The sequence below is a fragment of the Dipodomys spectabilis genome, unplaced genomic scaffold (genome assembly GCF_019054845.1).
Source record: "Dipodomys spectabilis isolate Male_0828 unplaced genomic scaffold, ASM1905484v1 ptg000210l, whole genome shotgun sequence".
Taxonomy (NCBI): Eukaryota; Metazoa; Chordata; class Mammalia; order Rodentia; family Heteromyidae; genus Dipodomys; species Dipodomys spectabilis.
In genome coordinates this window covers 4,516,442-4,538,626 of record NW_024870887.1, presented here as the reverse complement: position 1 = coordinate 4,538,626, position 22,185 = coordinate 4,516,442, and the positions used below count along the sequence as shown (strand labels likewise).

Genomic DNA, 22,185 nt, shown 5'->3' with positions numbered 1-22,185 from the left:
AAATTTTAATCATATAGAGACAGTGATTTTTTTTTTTTGAGGAACGGCACGGGGTCTTTTTCATTGTGCCCTCTTATAATGCAGGGTTCGTGGAAGCCACTGTCCCCAGAGGAATGACAAACCATCTCTAAAAACAGAACTTTTTTTTATACAGTTTATACAGCACAAGTCACAAATCACTTTAGAAACAAAGAAAGCATCATTATCCTAAGTTTAAAAAAAACAGGAAGTAAGAGAAAGAGAGTGAAGAGAGCAACTGAATATTTTAATGCTATCTGTTTTCTATTCAGGTTTGGTACAACATAAAGAAGATGTAAACATTTAAAATAAATAATAAAATAAATGTCAATTTCTTCTCCCCTTCCTTTTCCCATTATGCAACACCCCCTCCCCCCCAAATCAGAATTTGACCCAATCCCTCCTGAACACGTTGTCAGTACTGGGACATTAAAACCCTTCGTTGATGCATGATCAAAACACTAGAAGCAAGAGAAGATGCCAAATTAGTAGTGGGATGACTGGATTTCCTTATAGGGAACTGCAGGACACACCTGGAAATGCACATGAGCGTGCAAACACACACACACACACACACACTCCAAATTGTCAATAAATAGTGAGATGCTGGCTTTTAACATGGATGTCAAAAAGACTCAACAAGCAGAATGCAGAAAGACCCCTTTACTTAAAGTTTTACAAAGCAATTATACACACCACTTTCCCTATTGGTCCACAAATTCTGTAAGGCCTTGGGTTGCCCCTCCAGCCATCTGAGGTGGACAGAAGAAAATTAAAAAGTAGGAGTCCAAGAGTAGGGTGGGTGGATATTACAAGGTATGGGTCTTTGAGAACAAACCTTAAACTGTAGGGAATCCTACCAGGATTTGAAGAGACTTCTCCCTTCTAAGTGTTTGTTTAGTCATTACTTGGGGGCCTTTAGTAAGGGGATGTCCTCATCCCTCAGTCTCATCTTAAAGATGATAAATATAAAAGTGCCTTACAGTGCCTGGCCCGTTGAGGTGCTTATTTTTTTCATTCCCCAAGGGGCCATGTGGATGTCTGATTCAGGGAGGAAAAAAAAATCAACTTGAAAGTTAAATGGTGAGATCGCAAGGAGCACTGTTGGTCCATTGAGGAAAAGGGAGAAACAAGCCCCAATGCCCGCAGCTCCCCTTATACTTGGAGCCAAGTAGTAGAAGGGATAGGCCTCTTTTCTCAAAGCCTAAAAAGCAGCAGCAGACCCTGACAGCTCTTGACTTTGAGATGTCTGTGTGGCCGGCCCCTGTGGGCATGCCAGGCATCTCCCACAAGCAGAATAATGCTCAACTCTTTCTAAACACCTCCCCAGAGAATTCTGTACTTAAGAGTTGGCTCTGGCAATTTCCTAAGCTTCACCCAGGATCTGCTTTCTTTCCTGTGTCAACAACAGTCTCCATCTACCCAGTTTGGGGGAGGGCTGTTCCCAGAGAGGCCAGCCAGGTGACCATGAAGACTGTTTCATGCTCACCGATCAAGGAGTGCCTGCCCTATGCCAACCCAGGGCTGCCTGCAGCCCAACCTGAGCCCACACCAGCTGCCTTGTGGTTAGGACCACGAGGAGACACAGCACTAAGGCTTCCCCACTACACCCATTCCCTTAGCTGGAGGGACCAGCAGGCTGGGTGGTAGGGAGTTTGGATTGAGGGAGGGAGGGAGGGAGGGTGTGTGTGTGTGGGTGTGTGGGTGTGTATGTGTGTGGTGTGGTGTGTGTGTGTATGTATGAGAGAGAGAGACAGACAGACAGACAGACAGACTGGTATGTAAATTTGGAGAGCAGACCAGGTTTGAATATTCAGCCTTCCTCAAATAACTTCTGGCCTTGGGGGAAGCCAAGCAACCTCCTAGAACAAAGCAAAGGAGTTCCTGAAGGAAAAGCACCTCAGAGGCCTCTGCGTTCTGGGGGGTTGGCTGGCTGAGCCTTCTGCTGGTGCCCATGCCAACACATTGACATTGGGATCTGAACTGAAGCCAGACTCGCTCAGGACTGTCCAGCTGGGCCCCAAATCACAGAGCATGACCTGCATAGGATTGGGGCTACACAGAGGGCAGTGACAAGGGGCTTTAAGAAACAAATGAGCAGAGAGTAGCTCCACGTAAAGAAAGAGCTATATGCACAAAGAAGCAAATGGCTTCTGCTTGGCTACAAATACCACTTGAGATGATGAAGCTGTTCCTCACTGAGAGCACCCTGGGGCTTCTTTGCCCTCCTCTTCTACCTGGCTCCCTTCTGCCGTTTTAATTCTTTGGAGGCCAGTCTTCTTCTCAGGAGCACCCTTCACAGAGGCCCTGGGAAACCTGAAACATCCCAGCAAGGAGTATGGGAACGATCACGTGTATTCAGAGCAGTCTTTCTGCTTTTCCATCCCGTCTCTCTACCAAGCCAGCCCCTGCACGTCACTTCCAGTCCTAGCCGGGCTGTGTGTTAAGCCCTTCCATCCCGCGTGTCTAGTGTGTATGTAAGTGGGTGGTGAAATAAATAATGACCAGCATGTGTAAAGGGAACGTGTCTCTCTCCACAGTCAAGACTTGGAAACTTGATTTAAGTTATTTATATTAGGAATTGTTTTAAATAGTGGACGATGGTCTCTAGAGCTGAATTGCCACAGTGAATCTCCCTCAGAGGCCAGTTCTGAGCAGACATGCTTCCCAGGACAAGCATCCACAGGCTCTGGGGAGAAAGGGCTCTGCTGAGGCCTGCTCTTGCCGGAGGCCTTGCCACCTGTGGGAAGGGCAGCTCTCCTGCCGTGGGAAGCAATGCATCCTGGCTCCCACCTCAGCAGCCCACCCCAGACACCCCAGAATGGTGCAGAAATCCCCAAGCCCCAGCAAGACCTTGCTGGGGCCAGCTACTCACAACTAGCCAACTGGACCAAAGGAGCCCCCTGGGGTGGGACAGGGAGCAGGTGGAAAAGAAAGCTCTGGATCAGTGAAGTAGCAAAGACCACAGAGAGCAGAAGGGGACCTGCACCTCACTGAGCTGCCAGAGAGGCTGCTGTGACATGACCCCTACCTCCACCTTCCCCAATCCCCCAGCCCTTCTACCCTTTGACATTTGCGGAAGAGTCACTTGGTCAGAAACTGGGGAGGGTCCAGACCCATGCTCAGCTCATGAAATCCAAAGGTGGTGTCACCCTGACAACCAGGGAATGGTGGGGCCCAGCAGGGCCTTGGAGTGATGTATGGTTGCTCTGGAGAGAAGGGTCCAGGGGCAGAATGGTGAGGCAGTAATTACAAGAGATGCCCTGCCCAAGACACCAGGTGGAGGGAAGTTGGCTAGGACACCTGTGTAGATTTGTTGGCACTTTTCCTGGGCTGGTAATTAGGCATTTGGCAAACCCAACCTGTGCACGGCTGTGGCAATCACACCTCATCTTCTGGCCCAGCTGATGCATCTCCGAAGTAGGAAGGAAGTGTCCTTGGTGCTTGCTGGGCAACGGTAGTGTCCCCTGGAGAGCTCAGGGAGCCCCGCTGGTGGTCTGGAGATGGCGTTGGCACCGTGGGGAGTGTTGGGGAGAGAAGGTTCTGTATTGCACTTTGCCTGCCCCTTTTGGACAAGGTGGCCCCAGCAGAAGTGTCATTTGCTGCCTCATCTCCAGAAACGAAGAGTGTTAATATCCAGACCACCCAGGTGAAATGTCATGGCAAATTTCATCAAAACCAAGAGGGACTGAAACTCACACTGGGGGAGGGAAGGGACCAGTCAAAGTTAAGAGAACCCAGAAGGCACGGAGCATGCTTGGTGGGGTATGGGGAGGACATCAGCACTCCAGAGACAATAGCATATCAAAGGGGTGGGAACTATGTGGGCCAGCTCCAGGCTCTCTTCAGCAGCCAGAGTGATGTCTTGAGTCTACTGAACCAAGTCCTCCATGGCTTTCGAAAACAAAAAAGAAAAGCAGGATTTGCTCACAAGATGAACAGGGAAGAAGGTTCCATGGCTTCCGAGAGATCAGCCCAAGTCCTCCAATGCCTCACTGCCAAGTCCCACCTGGGTCTCCCCCAGGGCCAGGAAGCTCCCCGGCAGAGGACCCCACCCCCACCCTTCTTGCTCTTGACGACGACGCTGGTCCCTGGGAAGGAGGCAGTGATGAGTGCAGGGTTACAGGGCTAGCAGCGTGGGGGAGTTCAAGGAGTCTGATGACTGATCTCCACTGCTACTGCTTCTGCGGTGGGCCTTGGAGCAGGACTCGGAGGGTGACGCAGGCGACTCCTGTTCCAGAACGCTGGGGTAGGTGAAGACGAGGTTCGAGGTACCTGGGGTGATGGCAGGCGTGGAGGTTACCACGATGGGGGTATGCAGGGGCTCCTCCCCGTAGAAGCCCCCAGCGATGCTGATGGGCTTGATGACAGAGCGCTGGGCCTTGTCCAGCCCCGCCCCTGAGGAAGAGGGGCTGTCCTCTTCCAGGGGCTCCTGTTTCACCACCACGGCACCCACGGTGCTGACCCCACTGCGCATGGGCTGTAGCCCAGAGGCCGGGGGTGACCGGCGCTCCTCAGGGCTGATCTTGCACACAGGGCCGTGAGCCACCAACATGAACTCCAGCTTCTCCTTCTCCTTTTGGAGCTCTGCGATCTCCTTCTGCAGGCCAGACTTCTCCTCCTCCAGCTCCTCTGTCTCCTGTGGGGTCAGGGGAGGAAGAGAAGGATACGAGGGTCAGTCCAGTCCAGGAGAGTAAAAGAAAGCCAGTCGAGTCCTCAGAGGATCTACTAAGAGCAGCAGTTCACACACTTGGCCCAGACAGGTGTGAGCCACATGATCCCTCCTAATCCCTTTTATTTCTAAAAGAGGAGAGGTGGCTTCGAGGAGTGGTAAAAATAACCACTGTAGCCGCATCTTCATTGAAGGCTTATTTTATGTAGGCATTGCAGTGAGTGTATCATTTCATCATTGATCTCATTCCATCTCCCAGGAGTTTTTGAGAGCGGATGTTATCAGCAGCAGATGAGGAAACCAAAATTCAGAGAGATATAATAATTTTTGCCCCAAGTCACACAGCTCAGAAGTACAGTCCAGACTTCAATCCTAATGCATCTGACTCTGAGGTTCTGTACTGCTTCTATGGCCTTGGTCCCTCTGCCCCTATAGTAATAGAGAGATGCATGGAGTCTGTCTCCCTCCCTCCCTATCTCTCTCTCCTACTCTTCAGCCCTGTGCTAGTCTACCTGTGGATGGAGAGACTGAGCGCATACTAGAGGAGCGTGCAGAGGTGCATAATCCTTTATCCTCAGTGCAAGGACAGCACTTGGCTCATATAAATGCTCAGCAAATCCCTTTTGGCTCCTTCCTTTGTTGTTCTAATTTCTGAAATCGGTGTACCAGGACTCACAGAACCTCAGAAAACACTCAGTCCAGCCACATGTTTGAGAGCGGCCTGGAGAGCCTTTGAGATGGTCACCCTGCAATGACCTCAACCCTCTTCCTTCACACAGAGCCAGAGCAATGAGCAATGTTTAGAGAGGGGACAATACATGTAGGTGGGTGTGTGTTTGGGGGGGTGTGCGTCATCAACCTCCTCCCCCAATTTTTCCCCAACACAGATTCCCGTCTGTGAATGAGGAGATACGAGCATGAGCTTCATTAAACACAGTGTAGCATATTCCGGAGTGAAAAAAAAAAAGTTTCCATCTGTCTCAAGGGGCTGATGAACGTCATGATCTTGCGAGAGGCTTCCTGTGCAGGATGTGGCTCAGGGACCTGGGTGGCAGGTCAGGTGTGGGGGAGGCGGGGGAGGAGTAGGGTGAGAGGGGAGGAAGGCAGAAGCACCCTGCCCTGGGGCTGATGGTGAGGAACACCTGGGGAGACACCTCAGGCCTGGCTGCGGAAAGTTCCAGGCTGGAGAAGGGCTAGCAGTGGGGAGGGCGCTGTTGAGGGGAGGGCCCTGCAGGGCAAGGGCCCTGCTGAGGAAGTCACAGTGGTGTTGATGATTGCTCTCTCAGGTCTGCCTTATCTGAGGGGGAAGCAAGCTCAACTCTCTAAAACCTCCAGGAGACATTAGTACAGACAATACGGAATTTGCAAAGTCCAAGATGGAAGGCTAAAGGATGAACAGCAGGGTTCATCCTTAGGGGAGGGACTAGTACCTGGGAGGATTAAAGGAAGGGATGGATGGGGTGTTGTCTAAAGCCCTATCCTAACTTGCCATTGTGAGGCCCACTGACAAAGTCTCTCTTCACGTTGAAGATATTCTGCCCAGAACATTTTACACAGGAGTCAGCCTTGGTTTCAGACTTCCTACAAATGGTCCAGATCAAGCTTATCCCCAGGTCTGAGCAATTAGGGAGCATGAGAAAGTGACTCACGGGGAAGACTGAGGTACCAAGGCTCATGAAGGACATGAGAAAACCACAAGAAAGTACACTGCGGCTGACATGCGGCCTGCCTTCATCAGGACCCTCTGCCCTACCCCCACCCTCCACACCCCAGAGTGTTTAGGGTGGCTGGGGCCTTGAAGGCAGCCCTGGAGGGGCAGGTCTGGATCTGCCCTGGTTCCTAGGATCAGATAATACCCACACCCTCTGCCATCCCTCATTCAGAAGCCCTGGCAGAGAGCAGTCCACACTCAGGCACCGGGTAAGCAAAAGGCACTGACCCACAAAGGCTGTCCAGTTCTCTGGAGGCCCAGGCTGGTGGCAAAGGCCACTTGATTCTCTTTCCCTCTGTCATTAAGCAGGGTGCTCAGAGGAAGGGATGTTCCATGGCCACTGACTCATTGCAGGGCACTTGTGAGCAGGGAGAGGGCTGGGAGGGCCTGGGCCCTCTGCCCACCCAGACGACTCCCACCCTGCACAACTCCTCACCGCCTGCAGCTTCTCTGTCAGCTCCCGACGACGGTTCCGGCACTTGGCTGCAGCCAGCTTGTTCCTCTCTCTCCGGATCCGACGCTTCTCCTCCTCTTCGGGAGATAGCTAGAAGCCAAGGTCAAGAATCATGAGTAACATGGGGTGGATGGTTCACAGTATCTTAAAAACCATTTTAAGCTGAGCTCATGCCTATAACCCTAGCTACTCAGGAGGCTGAGACCTGAAGATTATGGTTCAAAGCCACCCTGGGGAAGGAATGTCTATGAGACTCTTATCTCCAATTAACCACCCAAAACCCGGAAGTAGCACTGGGGCGCAAATGGTAGAGTGCTTGCCTTGAGCTGAAGAGCTCAGGGACAGCACCCAGGCCCAGCCCCACAACTGACAAACAAACAAAAAATCATTTTAAGTAAGGCCAGCAGAATCTTCTGGAACTTGGGAAAGGGAGGATGGAGGGCAGAGGATTTGTTGGCTGGGCTCATGCAGCTGGCCACTGTGTGCATGCCTGGAGGAGACTTATTGCTAAGACCCCTCTAGAAGATGATGTGCTTAAAAGAGAAGAGTAGGCTGATAATAGGTCCGAGACTCTCCCTGATCCCTGCAGAGGGAAGCAGTTATCATGTCAGATCTGATTCAAAACTCAGGCCAGACGGGAGTCCCCTCCAGCCGGCGGGCCTGGCCCCATCTGCCGCTGTCACTTCTTCCTAACTATGGTTAATTATCCTGCCTGCTTTGCGAGCTCCATTATCCCCATTTGGTTATGTAGCTGGGCCAGAGCGGCTGGGCAAAGTGAGACCCACGCAGGGGGAAATGTTCTGTTGCCGGTGGAAGGGCCGTAGCCCATGGCCACCAGCTCTCAGGTCACCCCTAGGACTTCCCAGCGAGCCTGGCACAGGGACAGACAGGGCAGGATGTGCAAAAGGAGAGCCCTCAGCTACACTGAGTCCTGCTGCCCACCTTCCCATTCATATTCATTCACCATATAAGGCCCTCTGTGTGCCAGACAAGCTTCCTCCTCAAAGGAGGACCCCACTACAAATAGCTCAGGGCCCCATCCCTGGTGATGAGGCTCCTTCAGAGTCCCTTCCCAGCTGTGGCCCCAGTGCCCCTCTCAGGCACAGGTGGCTCAAGGAGATGGCTGCGAACCAAAGCAAAGAACTTCTCCTGCAGTGACCTAATGGACAACAATTACAGCCCCAAATGCTGTTCTGGGAGCTTAGAAATTCCAACAGGAAGAGAACCCCAGGCCTGTTCAAAAAGACAGCTCGGGGGCGGGGAGGAGAACTGAAGCCACTTTTGGAGGAGAAGCAAGATTCTGCAGAAGCAAGCAATTCTGCCTTGACTGCTGACTCCCCCAAAAGTGGTCCTGTCCCCCTCTGTCCTAGAATCGCAGGTGCCCCTTGTCACGGTCTGTTGCTGTCGTGTCCTGAAAGAAGGTAGTCCCATGCCTGCTGAAACAGAGGTGACCCTGTGGCCTGGCCAAGGTCAGGAGGCCACTTGACCACTAGTTGACTGTGTCTCCACACAGGTCAATAGGGTTACCAAGAGAGCGCAAAGCCATGCTGTCGTCCTGGGTCCAAGGCAAGAGCTCCCAGAAGGCCCAGAAAGCTCTGACCCTTTCCCCAGCACTCGATGCTGAGGCGCAGAAAGCAGAAAGGCCTGGCCATAATCCTGAGCTTTCCTCCCTATTTGATGACTTTGGGTTTCCCAAGTCGCTCCCGGAGGTGTGGGGCAGCTCGTGGGCCCTGTTGCCAGAGGAAGTGTCGGGGTGAGATCAACCTGGTTATGGCTTGAGCGAGTCAGCATCACCAGGGGCCCACCCACAAGCCACACCCGTCCTGTCCACCTTCCTCCTCAGCCCCGGAGCCCTGGCTAGAGGTAGTCTACCAGGTAGGCTTTGTAGGAAAGCTGAGTACTCTTGAGCTGGGGGCTAGGAGAGGGGTAAGCCACAGAAAGAACCTGGGCTCAGAACCCCCAAATCAAGGCTTTAAGATATTTGCTCCCCAGGTTTCCACAAGGCTGCCTCCTCATGGATGAGAGGGACAGAGGGCTTTGTCTCTCTGTCCTTTTCCAAAGAAAGTTAAGGAATTCCCCAGACAGATCATCTTAGAGCCTACCTAGGTGGTCAAATGGAGGAGGGGACACACAGAGCTGAAGGTCCAAGAGAAGGATTCTAGTCCTGGCGCTGCTACTAATTCACTGTGTGACTCTGGATAGGGCCCTTCACCTTTCTGGACCTCAGTTTGTTTATCTATGAGATGGGTACAGAGGACAACTGAGAATAGAGTTTCCAGAGTCCCTCCCAGATATAAACTAAGTGTGGTGGGGGGCAGCCCCTGCAGAGAGCGCAGCGTGCTCAGTACATCCTGGTGTCCTACTAGTCCACAATGCCTATGAGCCCGCCTTGCCTTTGGGATTACTTAGACCCTAGGGGAATCTGGCTTCTCGGTGTTGATGAAGCCACTGTGAGCTCTCCTGTGGCGTCCTACACACATTCATTTCCCTGTGCGTCCTGTTGCTCTCATCCCACCATTAATGTGCACTAGATGCCTTGTCCTCCAAGGAACAGGACTCCTGAGGAGACTTCTGGTTCCCTATAACTCTATGTATGCTAAACAATACTCGCCCTGGGCTCACCATTACACACTGGAAACCATGCTTAAAAGCCCTGTACTACAACTTCAGGGAGCCTGGGAATCCGGAGTGGAAACGGACAGAGGTTGGATGGTAAAACTTCTAGTACTGTGAGTACTTCTCCAGGTTTACATTTCATGGCCAGGGGCGGGGGGGGGGAAGAGGAAGAGTTCCACTGTGAATGTATTTTCCCTTCCCTGGGCTCACAGTAGACCAGCCTTGTGGGAAGAGCACTACACAGGGAGTCCAGTCTAGACTTGCCCATTTACTTGCCATGAGAACCCAGGCAGTGGAGTCTGGGCCAAAGACAGGGTTTGGAAGGTATCAGTCCTTCCATTTGGAATTACACATGATTCTAACTTCTCTTTCTGATACCAGGGCTAGCTCTCTGCTGATGGCCCTTTTGATGACTCAAGAGATGCTTCTTCCAAGGCAGAGGGCCCACCATTTTCCGACTTCCCTCCAGGCCAATCTGGCTCCCCCTCAAACTGAGCCCCAGAGTTTAAAAAAAAAAGCTGATGTTTGTCCTCCCTGCCCCCGCTTACCTCCCCCAGATTCTGAAGGGGCTGAGCAGATTTCTCCCCCAGATTCTGAAGGGGCTGAGCAGATTTCTCCCCCAGATTCTGAAGGGGCTAAGCAGATTTCTCCCCCAGATTCTGAAGGGGCTGAGCAGATTTCTCCCCCAGATTCTGAAGGGGCTGAGCAGATTTCTCCCCCAGATTCTGAAGGGGTTAAGCAGATTTCTGGGGGCCCCGAGCCATGACTCCTCAAGATTGCATTCTAGCACTTACAAGTGGGTGCTGCTTCCAGGCAAAGATTGACATGAAGAGGAATGGAAAGCCTTGTGGGCAGCACCACAATGAAAGATCCACACGCAGGGGGTTCAGTGGTGCTGGTCCCAGCCACAGGCAGGACCTGTCACTCCTTCCCATTCACTGGCACTTCATACCCACAGTGTGATTTTTCCACTCATGATTCCCCTCAAGTGATGAATCCTGGCTGCAGAGACCATGATCCTCATTATCTAACTGAGGAAATGGGGATGCAGAGATTCTGAGGGACACGGGTGGATGTCAAAGCCAGGCCTACTCAGGTCTCCAGCTCTGCCTTCAACACTGACAAGAATATGCTCCTCAGGGCTTAGCTTCATCATCTTCCCCATCCCCAGTACTTCCAGAACATCCCGCATCCCGCCTCCCCCCACGCCCCCCGCTACCCAGCAGTCTATAGAAGAGCATTCTGTGCTTAGTCCACCAACATGGCTCCTTCCTGCCATACCTGCTCGTCTCTCCTCCTGCGGCCCACGGTGGTACCGATAGTTTTGATCACGCCGGGTCTGGGGAGCGCCATGTGCCCTGGGACAGAGGCCAGGCCCGGCAGGGGGCTGTAGGGATGTGAGCGGGGATAAGGGTTGGACATGGAGGTGATCACTGTGGGCTGCACCATCCACTGCAGGTCCTGGCTGGTGGTGATGGCGTTGATGGTAGGGATGAAGGCACTGCCCGAGCCAGGCATATCTACCCGGAACTTCTGAAACCAGGAGAAAGGCATGATTGAGTCAAGAAACACTGAGTGTAACCAGACAAGCAGAGCTAACGCCAGAACCCACTGACAACAGGGCCAGTGGCTAGAGGGCAAGGCCAGGTCCCCCAAGCAGGCTTCCTTAGCTGCTCCTGGGGCTTTGTGGTGAATCCCTTCTTTGCTGGAGGTCCTGAGGGTGGCATTGCTCAGGTGGCTCCGTGAGGTGTCACCTGTCTCTAGTGACACCTAGGACACCTGTGAAGCCTGGCTGCTCACTCATGCTGCAGCCCTCCAGGGCTGTATCTGCAGGATGCAGCACCTGGCCTTCCTGAACCACTGAGTCACCTGCCAATTTTTCCCTAGGGTACTGGCTCAAGACCTTGACTGGAGACGTACCCAGAAGCAGCTTTGAATGAAGAAAGATCACCAAGAAGCAAAGTCTCATCTCCATTTTCACTTTCTAAGAAGTGTTCAGGAAGGGGTTATGAGCCCATCAGGGTAAGCACAGGCCCATGAGAAAGTGTCCTCTGACACACGAGTCTGCAGCTCATGGTGACACAGCCAGATTTCCTGTGGCTGACCTTGACCCTCTTCCTTCCCTTTGCCAGCATCTCTCTAGGGGTAGACGTGCTGTGCTCTCTCTACATAACTATCTATATATCCCTCTCTCTGGGTTCACAGATGTGTCTGCGCTCACGCTCAGTTTTCCCCTCATCTCTTAATATATGCCCCGGTCACATTGCAGAACTCTCTGGATCATACTAGGGGAAGCATTCTTTTTAAGATCTGAGAAGATGATTGGGGACAAAAATGGAACCGGCCCCTCAGCAGTCAGGCTGATCCTTGTCCATAACAGCTACTATTCCCAGCATTTCAGGAGAAAGGCTCCCAATGGATCCTCATTCACAGATTATGTTTGTGTTCACCAAAAGGTCCCCCTTCACAGGCGAAATGATGATATACTAATAGCTAACACCCAAATGACCAGCCACAACGCGCTAATGTCTCTCGCAGATTATCTCATTAATTCCCTCTGAGGTAAGTGCAGTCATTATCTTCATTTTAGAGGCAGAAATTTAGTCTGAGAGAGATTAAGTAACTCACTCAAGGCCACATTGCTAATAAATTTCGGGGTCAGGATTTCAATCCAGTTCAGCCACACAAGGCCATACAACCCTTGCTGGGTTTTCCCCCCTCAAAATCCAACCCTGAGTACTAGCATCCACCCCCACTGTGCTCAGATACAACAGGCCATCCTTGCTGCGGGTCTTTACATACCTTCCCTTGCACCAAGGAGGTACCATACATCTTGTTTGACCCCAAATGAAATCGTACTATCATTAGCACAGATGCTGTAATATCCCCCTTGCTCTGGTCTACTCAGAACAACCAGGCTAACAGACATCAGCAGCATCTACCTCTCCTGTCTTTGCTCCCCGTGGTCAATGTCAGGGCAGTAGTTGACAAAGCTATGACCCTTCCTTACCCCTACCTGGCCCCAGGCTGGATGATGGAAGGTGGCTGACTCGCACTGCCCCAGGGCTGCAGCCAACAGCATTTAATAATGAGAGTGCCCAATACAATAGTCAGGACCAGGAGAGCTGCCCACAGCAATAGACTCTGGCTTCCCAGTGCAACGCATTCTGGGATTCCACAAGGAAGGTTACTCGGTGCAATGGATTCTGGGATTCTATAAGAAAGGTTACACTCCGTGCAGTGCATTCTGGGATTCTGCAAGGAAAGTTACTCAATGCAGTGCACTCTGGGATTCTATGGGGAAGGTTACTCAAATACAATGAATTCTGGGATTCTAGAGGACATCTGGCTGGCGTGACGGACTCTAAGTTACACTTCTTTAAAAAAGCAAAAACAAAGAAACAAAAACCCTGAACTTTGAACATTTAACCAGGAGCCAATACTCCTCTGTGTGTGAAGGAAGAACGCAGAGACAAATGAGAAATGATCTTCAAGAGGAAAAAACTGGGTGATGGGCAGGGCTGCAGGAGATGTGAGAAGAGCATACCTAAGTACATGCCGAAGCACCACGTCCCAGACAGTGATTTTTTTCTCAGGCTGCTAGGTCAGGGGTGGGGAGTCAGCCCTGCACTTAGAGTCAAGAGGCCTGGGTTTGAGGTTTGGCTCAGCCTCAAAGTGCTCTGCCCAGCCAATCACTGAAGTTGAAATTCCAGAACAAAAAGGAGACACTCACATGGAACTCCCTATTCTGTCACAAGGATTAAATAAGCAGCTACTTGTAATCACAGGCTGCAAAGCATACCAGTGGTTCTCAACCCTGACTGAGAAAAATTTTGAAAAGCTTGTAAAACACACACACACACACACACACACACACACACACACACAAAACACCAATGTTGGAGCCTCATCGTTAGAATTCTAATATAATTGGTTGGGGATAGAGGTCTGGGACAGGTTTTGGTTTGTTGGTTGTTTTTTGTTTTGTTTTTTAACTCGAGAAGATTCTAATGTGTGGCCAGGATTCTATTGGGGTAAGAAACACAGCTGCAAACAAATGGAAGATGATACCATCATCATCATCATCATCATCATCACCATCATCATCATCCCTACCACCACCATCATCACCACCATTATCATCATCACCACCGTCATCATGTTATCATCATTATTACAAAGGTCTGTGTGCTCTGCTAAGAGTGGCTCCAGGAATTACCAGCCCCCCACTTATGTGGAGCACCCATCTTTTGTATTCCATTTCTTTCCCCAAGTTAGGTTGTGCAAGTAGACCCAGGACATCCGGTGCAGTGGTCTAATATGACCACCTACTCCATGGGGTCAGCTGGCACCGCCAAAGTGTACACACTCCAAGAAAAAACCGTATGCTAGCTCTAATGGAAAAAAAAAATCCTGAAGCCAAGCTGGGAGACTGAAATTTCCTTGGGATGAGCGAGCGCCTCCCAGCCTCTCTCAGGCCCTCCCGTCTACCTGCTCTGTGGAAGGCAGGTCCACAGAATGTGCTTCTTGGTAGACATTAGCCAGATTCCTTGCAGCAATGGCTTAGTCTAGACAAAACAAGACAGCAATAAAAACAAGGCAGGAGGTAATGACTGCCTCTGACATGCATGTACACCTTGTTTCAGACAGAGGTACAGCCATCTGGATAACACACTGGCTCCACACTGCAAGAAAAACAATGTCCCATCCCCAGAGGGGACTGAGGCTCCATAAAGAAGGCTTTTGTCTCCAGAGGAACCTCTCTGGGAGACAAAAGTTTCAATTAGATCGGACAGATGGATCTTGCCTCAACTCCAAAGGTGTTATTCAGAAAGCCAGAGACACTGAGGGAGAAGAGGGGACTGTGGTCCCACAAGTCACCCAAGCATTCTTCTATACCAGCAGACACAAGAGTCAGTCAGGGATGATAAATTGTGGTTCTTCGTGAATGAGTTAACATTCAACAGAAAGCAAAACAATTTCCCTGATGCAGGCAACATTAGCTGGGCAGGTGTCAGGTGCAGGTGTATGCACACATTGAGGGAATGGGACAGGTTATTTGTCTGGATCCCCTGGGGCTCTGTTACCCCCTCCCCCCAGAGATCTGCTTCTGAGGACAGAACTGAAGATACTGGGTGGCTGGGTGGCAGGGTGGCATTCCAGCCAGGCAAAGTTTCCAAATACTTGGTGTTTCCCTGTCAACTTCGGGGTGAATGCCTATAAAAAGACAAAGCAGCCCCCACAGACCTTCGAGAGCAAGAGTTTCAAACGCCACTGGAAGAAGCCTCGTAGGAAACCCTTGAAGCTTTCTGAGCCATACAGTGTGTGTTGCAACTGGGCTCCATCACCACTGTCTGAAAGCAGCCACAGGTGATATGTAAACAAGTAGGTGTGTCTGGGTTGCACTGAGCGTCATGTACAAAAATAGTTTGTCCTAGAGGATCAGTGTCATCTCCTAGGCTCAGAATCAAGAGGAAATAAGAAAGCCAAATCAGAACTATGATACCTCTCTAACCCAGGGAGCCCAGGGGATGGATGGCTTTCACTCAACAGCTTGGGTTGCTAGATGCCAAGTGAAGTTTAAACCCTTTCAGTTTTCTATGGGGTTACTGGGAGTGGGAATCTCAGTGGTACCCTGTAGAACTCAGTACCTGGGTACCATGGCTGCTTGGTGAGAATGCCCACACCCTTCCCACAGCTGGGAAATCAAGGCCCCAGCCCAGAAGGACAGAGGAGTCTCACAGTCCAGCAGTTGCTGACCTGGGAACTACAGCAGGGCTTTAGATTTCGATGTGTGACACCATCGTCTTTTGGATTTGGGCCCCCATTTTCTACAGGCATACATTGGGCGTATGCCAGGGATGAGCTGGGTAGACACCGTATTTGAAGCAAAAGGTGAAGTTGGTATTCTTGTTCCATGCCATCCTCCAGCAGAGATTTCTCCACTGGATTGATTCCTGTTGGGCTCCCCAAGCATACACTATTTAAATTCTGGGGAAGGCAGGTGCAATGTCAAAGAATAACTAGCTCTTTTCTCTTTTCTAAATCCCAAGGTGGAGAAAGGAAAATTCCAACATCCCAGAAGATCGTCTCAGGGGAAGAGAAAGAACAAAGGCGCACGCTGCCTCCACACTTCCATACGAGCCCTGTCCAGGTCAATATCACCACTGGGCAGGTGCCCAGCGTCTTTGCTGAACCCAGATGGCCTCCAAAGCCTTCAGAATGGAAATCCACCAGTCTTCAGAGTCCACATTGGGCATCACTTTGACCTCTAACCTTTCTTCTCTGAGAAATAGGAAATGCCATTCATGTCACAATGGAAATTGCTGCTGGGAACTCATGAGTCCCAGAGCTTTAGAGCATACAAATGCTATCTCAAGTGACCTACTCCTCACCAGCCTTCTTCTCTTGCTAGCTTTACTTGAAGGAACCACTAGTACTAAGGTTTAAAAAAAATACACAAAACCACAAGGAAAAGCAAAGCAAAGCAGACTATGGTTGGAATGAAGGCTCCACCCTGCTTCCCTGATTCCTTTGCTCCCGGGGCCCTCCAGGCCAAAAGCCCTATTCCAAAGCACTGGAGAATTTACTTGTGGACTGAATTCTATTCTGTGGACCTCCTTCCTACTGCACCTATCCTCAGAGCTCTATACTCAGTGGGAAGGACTTGCCATCTTCTCTCAGAACCACAAGAGGTGAGCAGGTGATAACCAGCCACATGACAGGACTGAGACAGGTTGAGCCCAAAGAAACCCTTCCCTCTCCAGCGCTAGGGAATGAGGAGCTGAGGTACCCACCCAATGGGCTTTGGAACGGACATGTTTACTTCAGTCAGGGCAGCTGTCATCATTTCCAAATGTTGTGGCCTCCAGAAGTGACCACACACAACATACACGAGACATACCCACAGGGTAACGATGCTATTTTTTTTTCTTTCAACATACAAACAAGTTTCCTTAATTCCCAAATTAGTTCATTTTTTTAATTCCCCAATACAGGGTCTTTATTCATTTTTACTAGAGAGACAGGCCAGCAAGGATGCACATTTCAGTAGGCTTTCTTACGGGGAGCATTCTCTCAGGCAGATCTCCAAGACTCAGGCTCACACAGCTCAGGATTATACTCTACACTGGACCCATCTGAACCTCCTACATCAGACTTGGTCCCAAAGATGTTCTGGTAATTTCCACATATCAAATTTACTCCTCACCTCCACGAAAGATTTGTTAACAAAGAGAATTTTCATAAGTATACGCTTGAAAGTAATTCCAAAAGAGGGGCATTGCAAAACCTTTCCAAACCTGACCAAGAGCCACAACAATGAAATATAGTCTCTTTAAGGTACAAGGAGGAAAGGCTACAGTGATTTGGATGTGTTAGTTCTGGTATGTTTGTATCTCCAAGACAGAAAAGGCCCCCAAGTCGCCTCATTGTATATTCACCTTGAATAATAAGACAGGCAGAAATACAGTAATGGGTTTTGGAAAGGAAAATTCAACTGCCAGTCAGACAATACATGACTGTGACTTCACCCCGCTTGCTTTGATGAAAAACTGAAGCTGAGTTCCACCATCAAGAATCAACGGAACAGACAAGTTCCTGGGATAATATTTTGTTTGGCCCTAATCTACAAAATCTGGAAGAGCAAGGCAAACACACACACACACACACACACACACACACACAATTTAGTATAAAAACTAAGTTTTAAAAAAAGCACAGGCCCTTAATATGCACCTATCCACCGGTTCTGAATGATGCCCCATCCCATACAAACACACCAAGGAAACAAGTGGTGGTAATCTGTAAACATTATGCAGACACCCTAATAAACAGAAAAGCAAAATAGGAAAGAAAAAACTCCTTTTTCAACAAGGTTTTATTTAGAACAAAAAATTTTAAGAAATTCATTTTAAAGTCAAGAAGTTTGTAGTTAACCACTGTTAAATATATGGTATTTATTTGCCCTAAGTGGAAAGCAGAGAGATGGGGGTGTGGGGGGAGAGAGAGGGAAGAAAAATTCTAAGAATTTGGAAAACTAACCAAGTTAACACACACGCTGGGGCTGGAAAAATACACTGCCAAGATAGTGCTCCTTGAAATGTCCTCTAGGGGGCACTAGAGAGGTAGGATTGAGAGTGACTTGGGAATCACAGTCATTTCTGGTAAAAGTTCTTTGATGTGAGGAATGTCCCAGCCTGGTACAGTTGGCAAAAGTTCACTCTGGGGAATTTTGTGCGTATGTGTGCATGTGTGCTTGTGCGCGAGTGCCTTGGGAAAGAGTGGTTGAGGAAGAAAAGAGTACATCTGATATGCCTTCATTCCAAAAAAGAAATGCCCCATTTAATTTATTTTCACAACTTATCTGAGACACAGGCAGATAGTAGCCTTGGAAAAGTTCTGTGTCTTGTTATTGTTTTGTTTTTTTGATTAAAGGGGGCCTGGCTGATGAAAACAAGTTATGAAATGACCTATGTTTGTGTAACTGGCTGTATTGCGTAATGCTGAGGCCCTGAAACCGTAACAGCCAAGCAGCCAGGAAGGGCACAGATCTGGAGGTGTTGTCCCAGAAAGTTAGGAGACAGAAAATAACAACCATAACAAAAAGCAGAATGGGGGGGAGGGGTGGTGCGTGTGCACGTGAGCACGTATGTGCACACACACATGCGTGCAATTATTCCTAACCAAACAAAACCATCAGTGATCAATCTTTGAGATTAAAATTATAACTACAACAGGAAATTTTTTCACATTCAAGTTCCTGCAATCAAGGCTTTAACAAAGAGATGTTCCCCCACGCACCACAAAGCCACGGGAACTTGTAGCCATACATTAAGATGAAGCCCTATGAAGCTGGGAAGGAGAGTAAAGCGCTGGCCTGCAAACTTGGTTTTAAAAAAAATGTAAAATTCAATTGCTCAAGGGAAAAACCAGAGAACACCTTACACTGATTGGTCCATAAAGAAGGAAGGACCATTCACTAACCGCCCAGAAAAGACTCCCTGATTAAGGAAGCTGAAAAGAAATAAAGTGATTATAGTCTTTATCTGGTATGTAATAAAGTTACCTAGAGCCTGGATGGGGTGGGGTCATTGCACAGACTTGTGAAGTAACAAAAGCCTGAGTCTAGTCTTTGGGACTACAGGGCAGTTTTGTTCTGAGTGGGGGTGATAATGGAAAAATCCTCTCCTCTGCTGATCCTCGCCGTCTCCCTCCTCCCCCCCCTGCAAGGAGTAGGCAGAGAAACTTGGCTAAAACAGCACTGCTTTGCCAATCCTAGTTTGAAAGGTGCTTCCATCACGCTGTTGGGCCGACCGGGCAGACAGACATGAGCACCCAGTATACTGCTTGTTGCTAATTGCAAAATCCTCATGTGTTACAGCATGCTAGGAATTAGCCAACAGCTGCTTTTTGCTTCGGTAATGAGGCACCATTACACTCTGCTGGACTCAGTTCTCTTCCTTCATTCTCGCACTGGTTTCCTGTCTGATTGGCTTCCAAAACAGGGAATTGCCTTCACTCACATCCTGGGCTCAAAGCCCTAGTGACACAGATTATTCAGCTGGGGCACTGATGTCCGGTCTGACTTCCCATCCAGGCCCCAGGGTCTAAGAGAAGCCAGGCAGGGAGATTACCCATGATCACAGACAGACTCAGACAAGCTAGCAAATGAAGAAATCCAAAGATCCCTTCCTGATCCAGGAAAGGAGAGAGGAGAGTTCGGGGTTTGTTGAGAAGTAAGAGACGAGACACAGATGACTGTAGCATAGCTGAAGGATACTGTATTCAACACAAACCACCAACGGGCCAGAAAGCAAATATAATCATCAACTTTTTGGATTAGGTTTGTAACGCCTCACCTTGCTGCCCACAGGCAGCCGCCTCGATGCATACATTAGGCGCTCTATAGCAGATGATGAGAGGGACGCCAGGCGGGTACAAAAACCATTTGGGGGACTCACCAGGTGTGGAGGGACATCACTTCCAATTCCAAACAAAGTCCTGATTCTCTTATGCCTCCAGTTGCACCCACTCCTCCCTAGAGCTAACTCCAGCCCTACTGTCTAGCTAGCTCTGGTGGCCAAGGCCAACTGCCTTATGAAGCAGCTCAGGCTGTGGGTCAACTTGGCTGGAGACTCAGACTCTGACCCAGGGGGGCTTCAGGTTGCAGGGAGCCAGCGCCGTCCCAAGGGAGGAAGGGGGGCCACCGCCGAGGCCAGGCCCCGCACCAGCACCACTACCCCACCAGCACCTCTCTGGTATTTATAGACAGGCAGATCACAGGCGCAAACCCTCCAGTGCAAACCAGTCGGGCTGCTTTAGAAAGAGTTGTTTTTCTGCTTCCAGAACCACCCAGGAGCTCCGATGATGTCTCTTTCTCCCACTTCTTTCTGCCAGCTTCCTTGCCAGATACCCCAAGTCCCTCAAGGGGGGCAACGTAGACTCCTGCCCGGACCCTTACAGGAAACTGGCGAGAGACACTCACAGGCGGTGCCCGGAGCCAATCAAGGCCGGCTTCTTCCTTCCTGACCTTCGCACCTGATTCCCAGAGGCGCCCGTCCCCCCTCCCTTCACTCGGGGTTACTCGGAAGGAGCCCCAACCTGGGTTCTGAGGCGCTAACTTACTTTCAAAAATAAACCAAGGCTGATGGAGAACATGGGAAAAGCGAGAGAGGGTCCCCCCCCCCCGCAGGAGCAAGGACCCTAGCTGCGGGGGGGGGGGTGAGAATCGTGGGCGCGAAGCTTTCTTTCTTCGTCTATCCACCAGTCTGTCCACCATGGAGAAAGGAGAAAGTGGAACGGGTCGCAGGGCGGCGGGGAGGGGGGGGGGGGTCTTGAATGGAAGCAACAGGCTCCCGGGAGGGGCCCTGCGATTCCAAGAGGGAGCTGGAAGGAACGAATGTGTGGGCTCCGCGAGCCCATTATCCGCTCCAGTTTAAAAAAGAAGAGAAAAGTGGTGGGGATGGGCGGAGCAGAAAAAAAAAAAGAAAGAAAATGTATCCACAATACGATAGTGGCCGGGTAAGGCAAGAGAGGGGAAAGAAAGCGGGGCGAGGGGGGGGGTAGTGGCAATAAGAGGAGGACGAGGGTCCGCCCGCGCCGCCAGGTGCACGGGGCCCCGGCACCTACCTGCTGGCCGCCGCCGCCGCCGCTGGAGTAGGACTCGGCGTGCGCAGGAGAGCCGCTGCTGCCCCGGGACGAGGTGTCAAAGTTCCCGGGATAATCCTGGTACATGATCCGCGGTGGGGGCCAGAGAGGAAACAGGGTGTTCTTCTTCCCCCGCCCTCGCCGCGACCGCGCGCACACGGCCGCGCGCTCGCTCGTCCGCCGGCCGCGCCGCGGGCTCGGGTCTTCGCTCTCCGGCCGGGCCCCACAGCGGCGGGCGCGGACCGGGAAGCGGCGACACCCGGGGAAGTGTCGCCCGGCACGGTTTTCCTGCTCGGCGAGCGCCGCGGGGACCAGTCGTCACCCCCCGGTCCCTCCTTCTAAAAAAGTCGGCGCGTCCCTCGCTCGCTCCCCGGCGCGCGCCCTCCCGCCCCCGCGCCCGAGCCTCCGCCGGGACCGGCTGCCCGAAGAACTGGGGATCAAAAGAGAATCGGAACCCAGTGGGTGTCGCTGGCCAAGCCCGGAGGACCCACGATCTCAGAGAGGGCAGGGGGAAAAAGAGAAAGAGGGGGGGGGGAGTGAAAAGACAGGCTGCCCGGCTTGGAGAAACTTCTATTTCCTCCTCTTAGAAAATCAGCCCGAGAATAAACTTCCTGTGGCCGCCTGGCCGCCTGAGTTTCCGAGCGGCTCGGACACTTGACTAGCCGGCAGCCTGCGCCCGTCCCGGGGCCCCGATCGCGCGAGCGACACGGTGCCTGTGGGCTCCCAGCGGAGTCCGCGCTGAAACGGACGCGGCGCAGCGACCAGCACCCCTCGCCCGCGCCCGCTCCCGGACGGGCCGGCCTCGCGCGTCCGCGCCTCGCCCGCGCTCTCCTCTCTCTCTCGTTCTCCCTGCCCCTGCTGAGCGCCGCTCGCTCGCTCGCTCGCTCGCTGGTTCGCTCGGAGCCCCTGCGCTCTGCCCGAGATGAGTCACTACAATGGCACGAGTTCAACTCCACACTCTTATTCTCTAGCCCCGCACCATGTGGATCCACTCACGTCAACCCCAGACTCCACCTTGCAGGGAGGAGCGCGCGAGGAGGCGGAGGGGGGAAGAGAGGGGCGGGAGGAGGGGGGGAAGACGGCCCAGGAAGAGGAGGGAGAGGCGCGGGAGGGGAGGAGGCGGGCGCCGTGCTCCCCGCCCTGCCCCAGCTCGCGGTCGTGCTGACGCCAGCCGCACACCCCGCGCGGGGAAGGGAGGCGGTGGTGAAGGTGGGAGCCGGCAGGCCGCGCGCTCCGGCGGGGTCGAGGCCGCCGGGCCCCTTCCGCACCCCCACGCCCCCCTCGGGCGCAGCGCCCTTGGTCTGTTCCATTGGCGCACGTTGCCAAAGATGGTCATTTGCGTTAGAGGACGCGAGTGCGGGTTTCCTCGCATTCGGGTGACGTGGAGGGAGAGGGAATCCCTCGCCCGCTCCCGAGCGCGCCGCGGCCTCCCCCTCCCGCCCCAGGAAGGGGCGCGGGGCGGGGCCCCGAGAGCCGCCGCGCGGGCCCCGGCTCCAGGGTTTAGAAAACAATCACGGTCCTGAAGACAAGACGGGCGGCGCGGCGCGGCGCCACCGCGAGGCCGAG

At 51.8% G+C, this 22,185-nt stretch overlaps 1 protein-coding gene across 1 annotated transcript; it reads right to left on the bottom strand.

The window, feature by feature from the left end:
* Window positions 1-1,722: 1,722 nt before the first annotated feature.
* On the bottom strand, window positions 1,723-21,632 carry Fosl2 (FOS like 2, AP-1 transcription factor subunit). The gene is made up of 4 exons (XM_042696719.1): window positions 20,602-21,632; window positions 10,753-11,004; window positions 6,838-6,945; window positions 1,723-4,657 (listed from the first exon to the last, which is right to left on the bottom strand). Exons 1-4 carry the CDS (start codon window positions 20,704-20,706, stop codon window positions 4,139-4,141), a joined length of 984 nt encoding a protein of 327 aa, XP_042552653.1. The 5' UTR covers window positions 20,707-21,632; the 3' UTR covers window positions 1,723-4,138.
* Window positions 21,633-22,185: the final 553 nt, after the last annotated feature.

Coding starts and splice junctions, on each gene's coding strand:
- Fosl2 (XM_042696719.1), bottom strand. CDS start 20,706: ATGTACCAGGATTATCCCGGGAACTTTGACACCTCGTCCCGGGGCAGC. Junction 11,005..20,601: donor GCGGCGGCGGCGGCCAGCAG/GTAGGTGCCGGG, acceptor TCCTGGTTTCAG/AAGTTCCGGGTAGATATGCC. Junction 6,946..10,752: donor GCAGGAGGAGAGACGAGCAG/GTATGGCAGGAA, acceptor CTTGGCTTCTAG/CTATCTCCCGAAGAGGAGGA.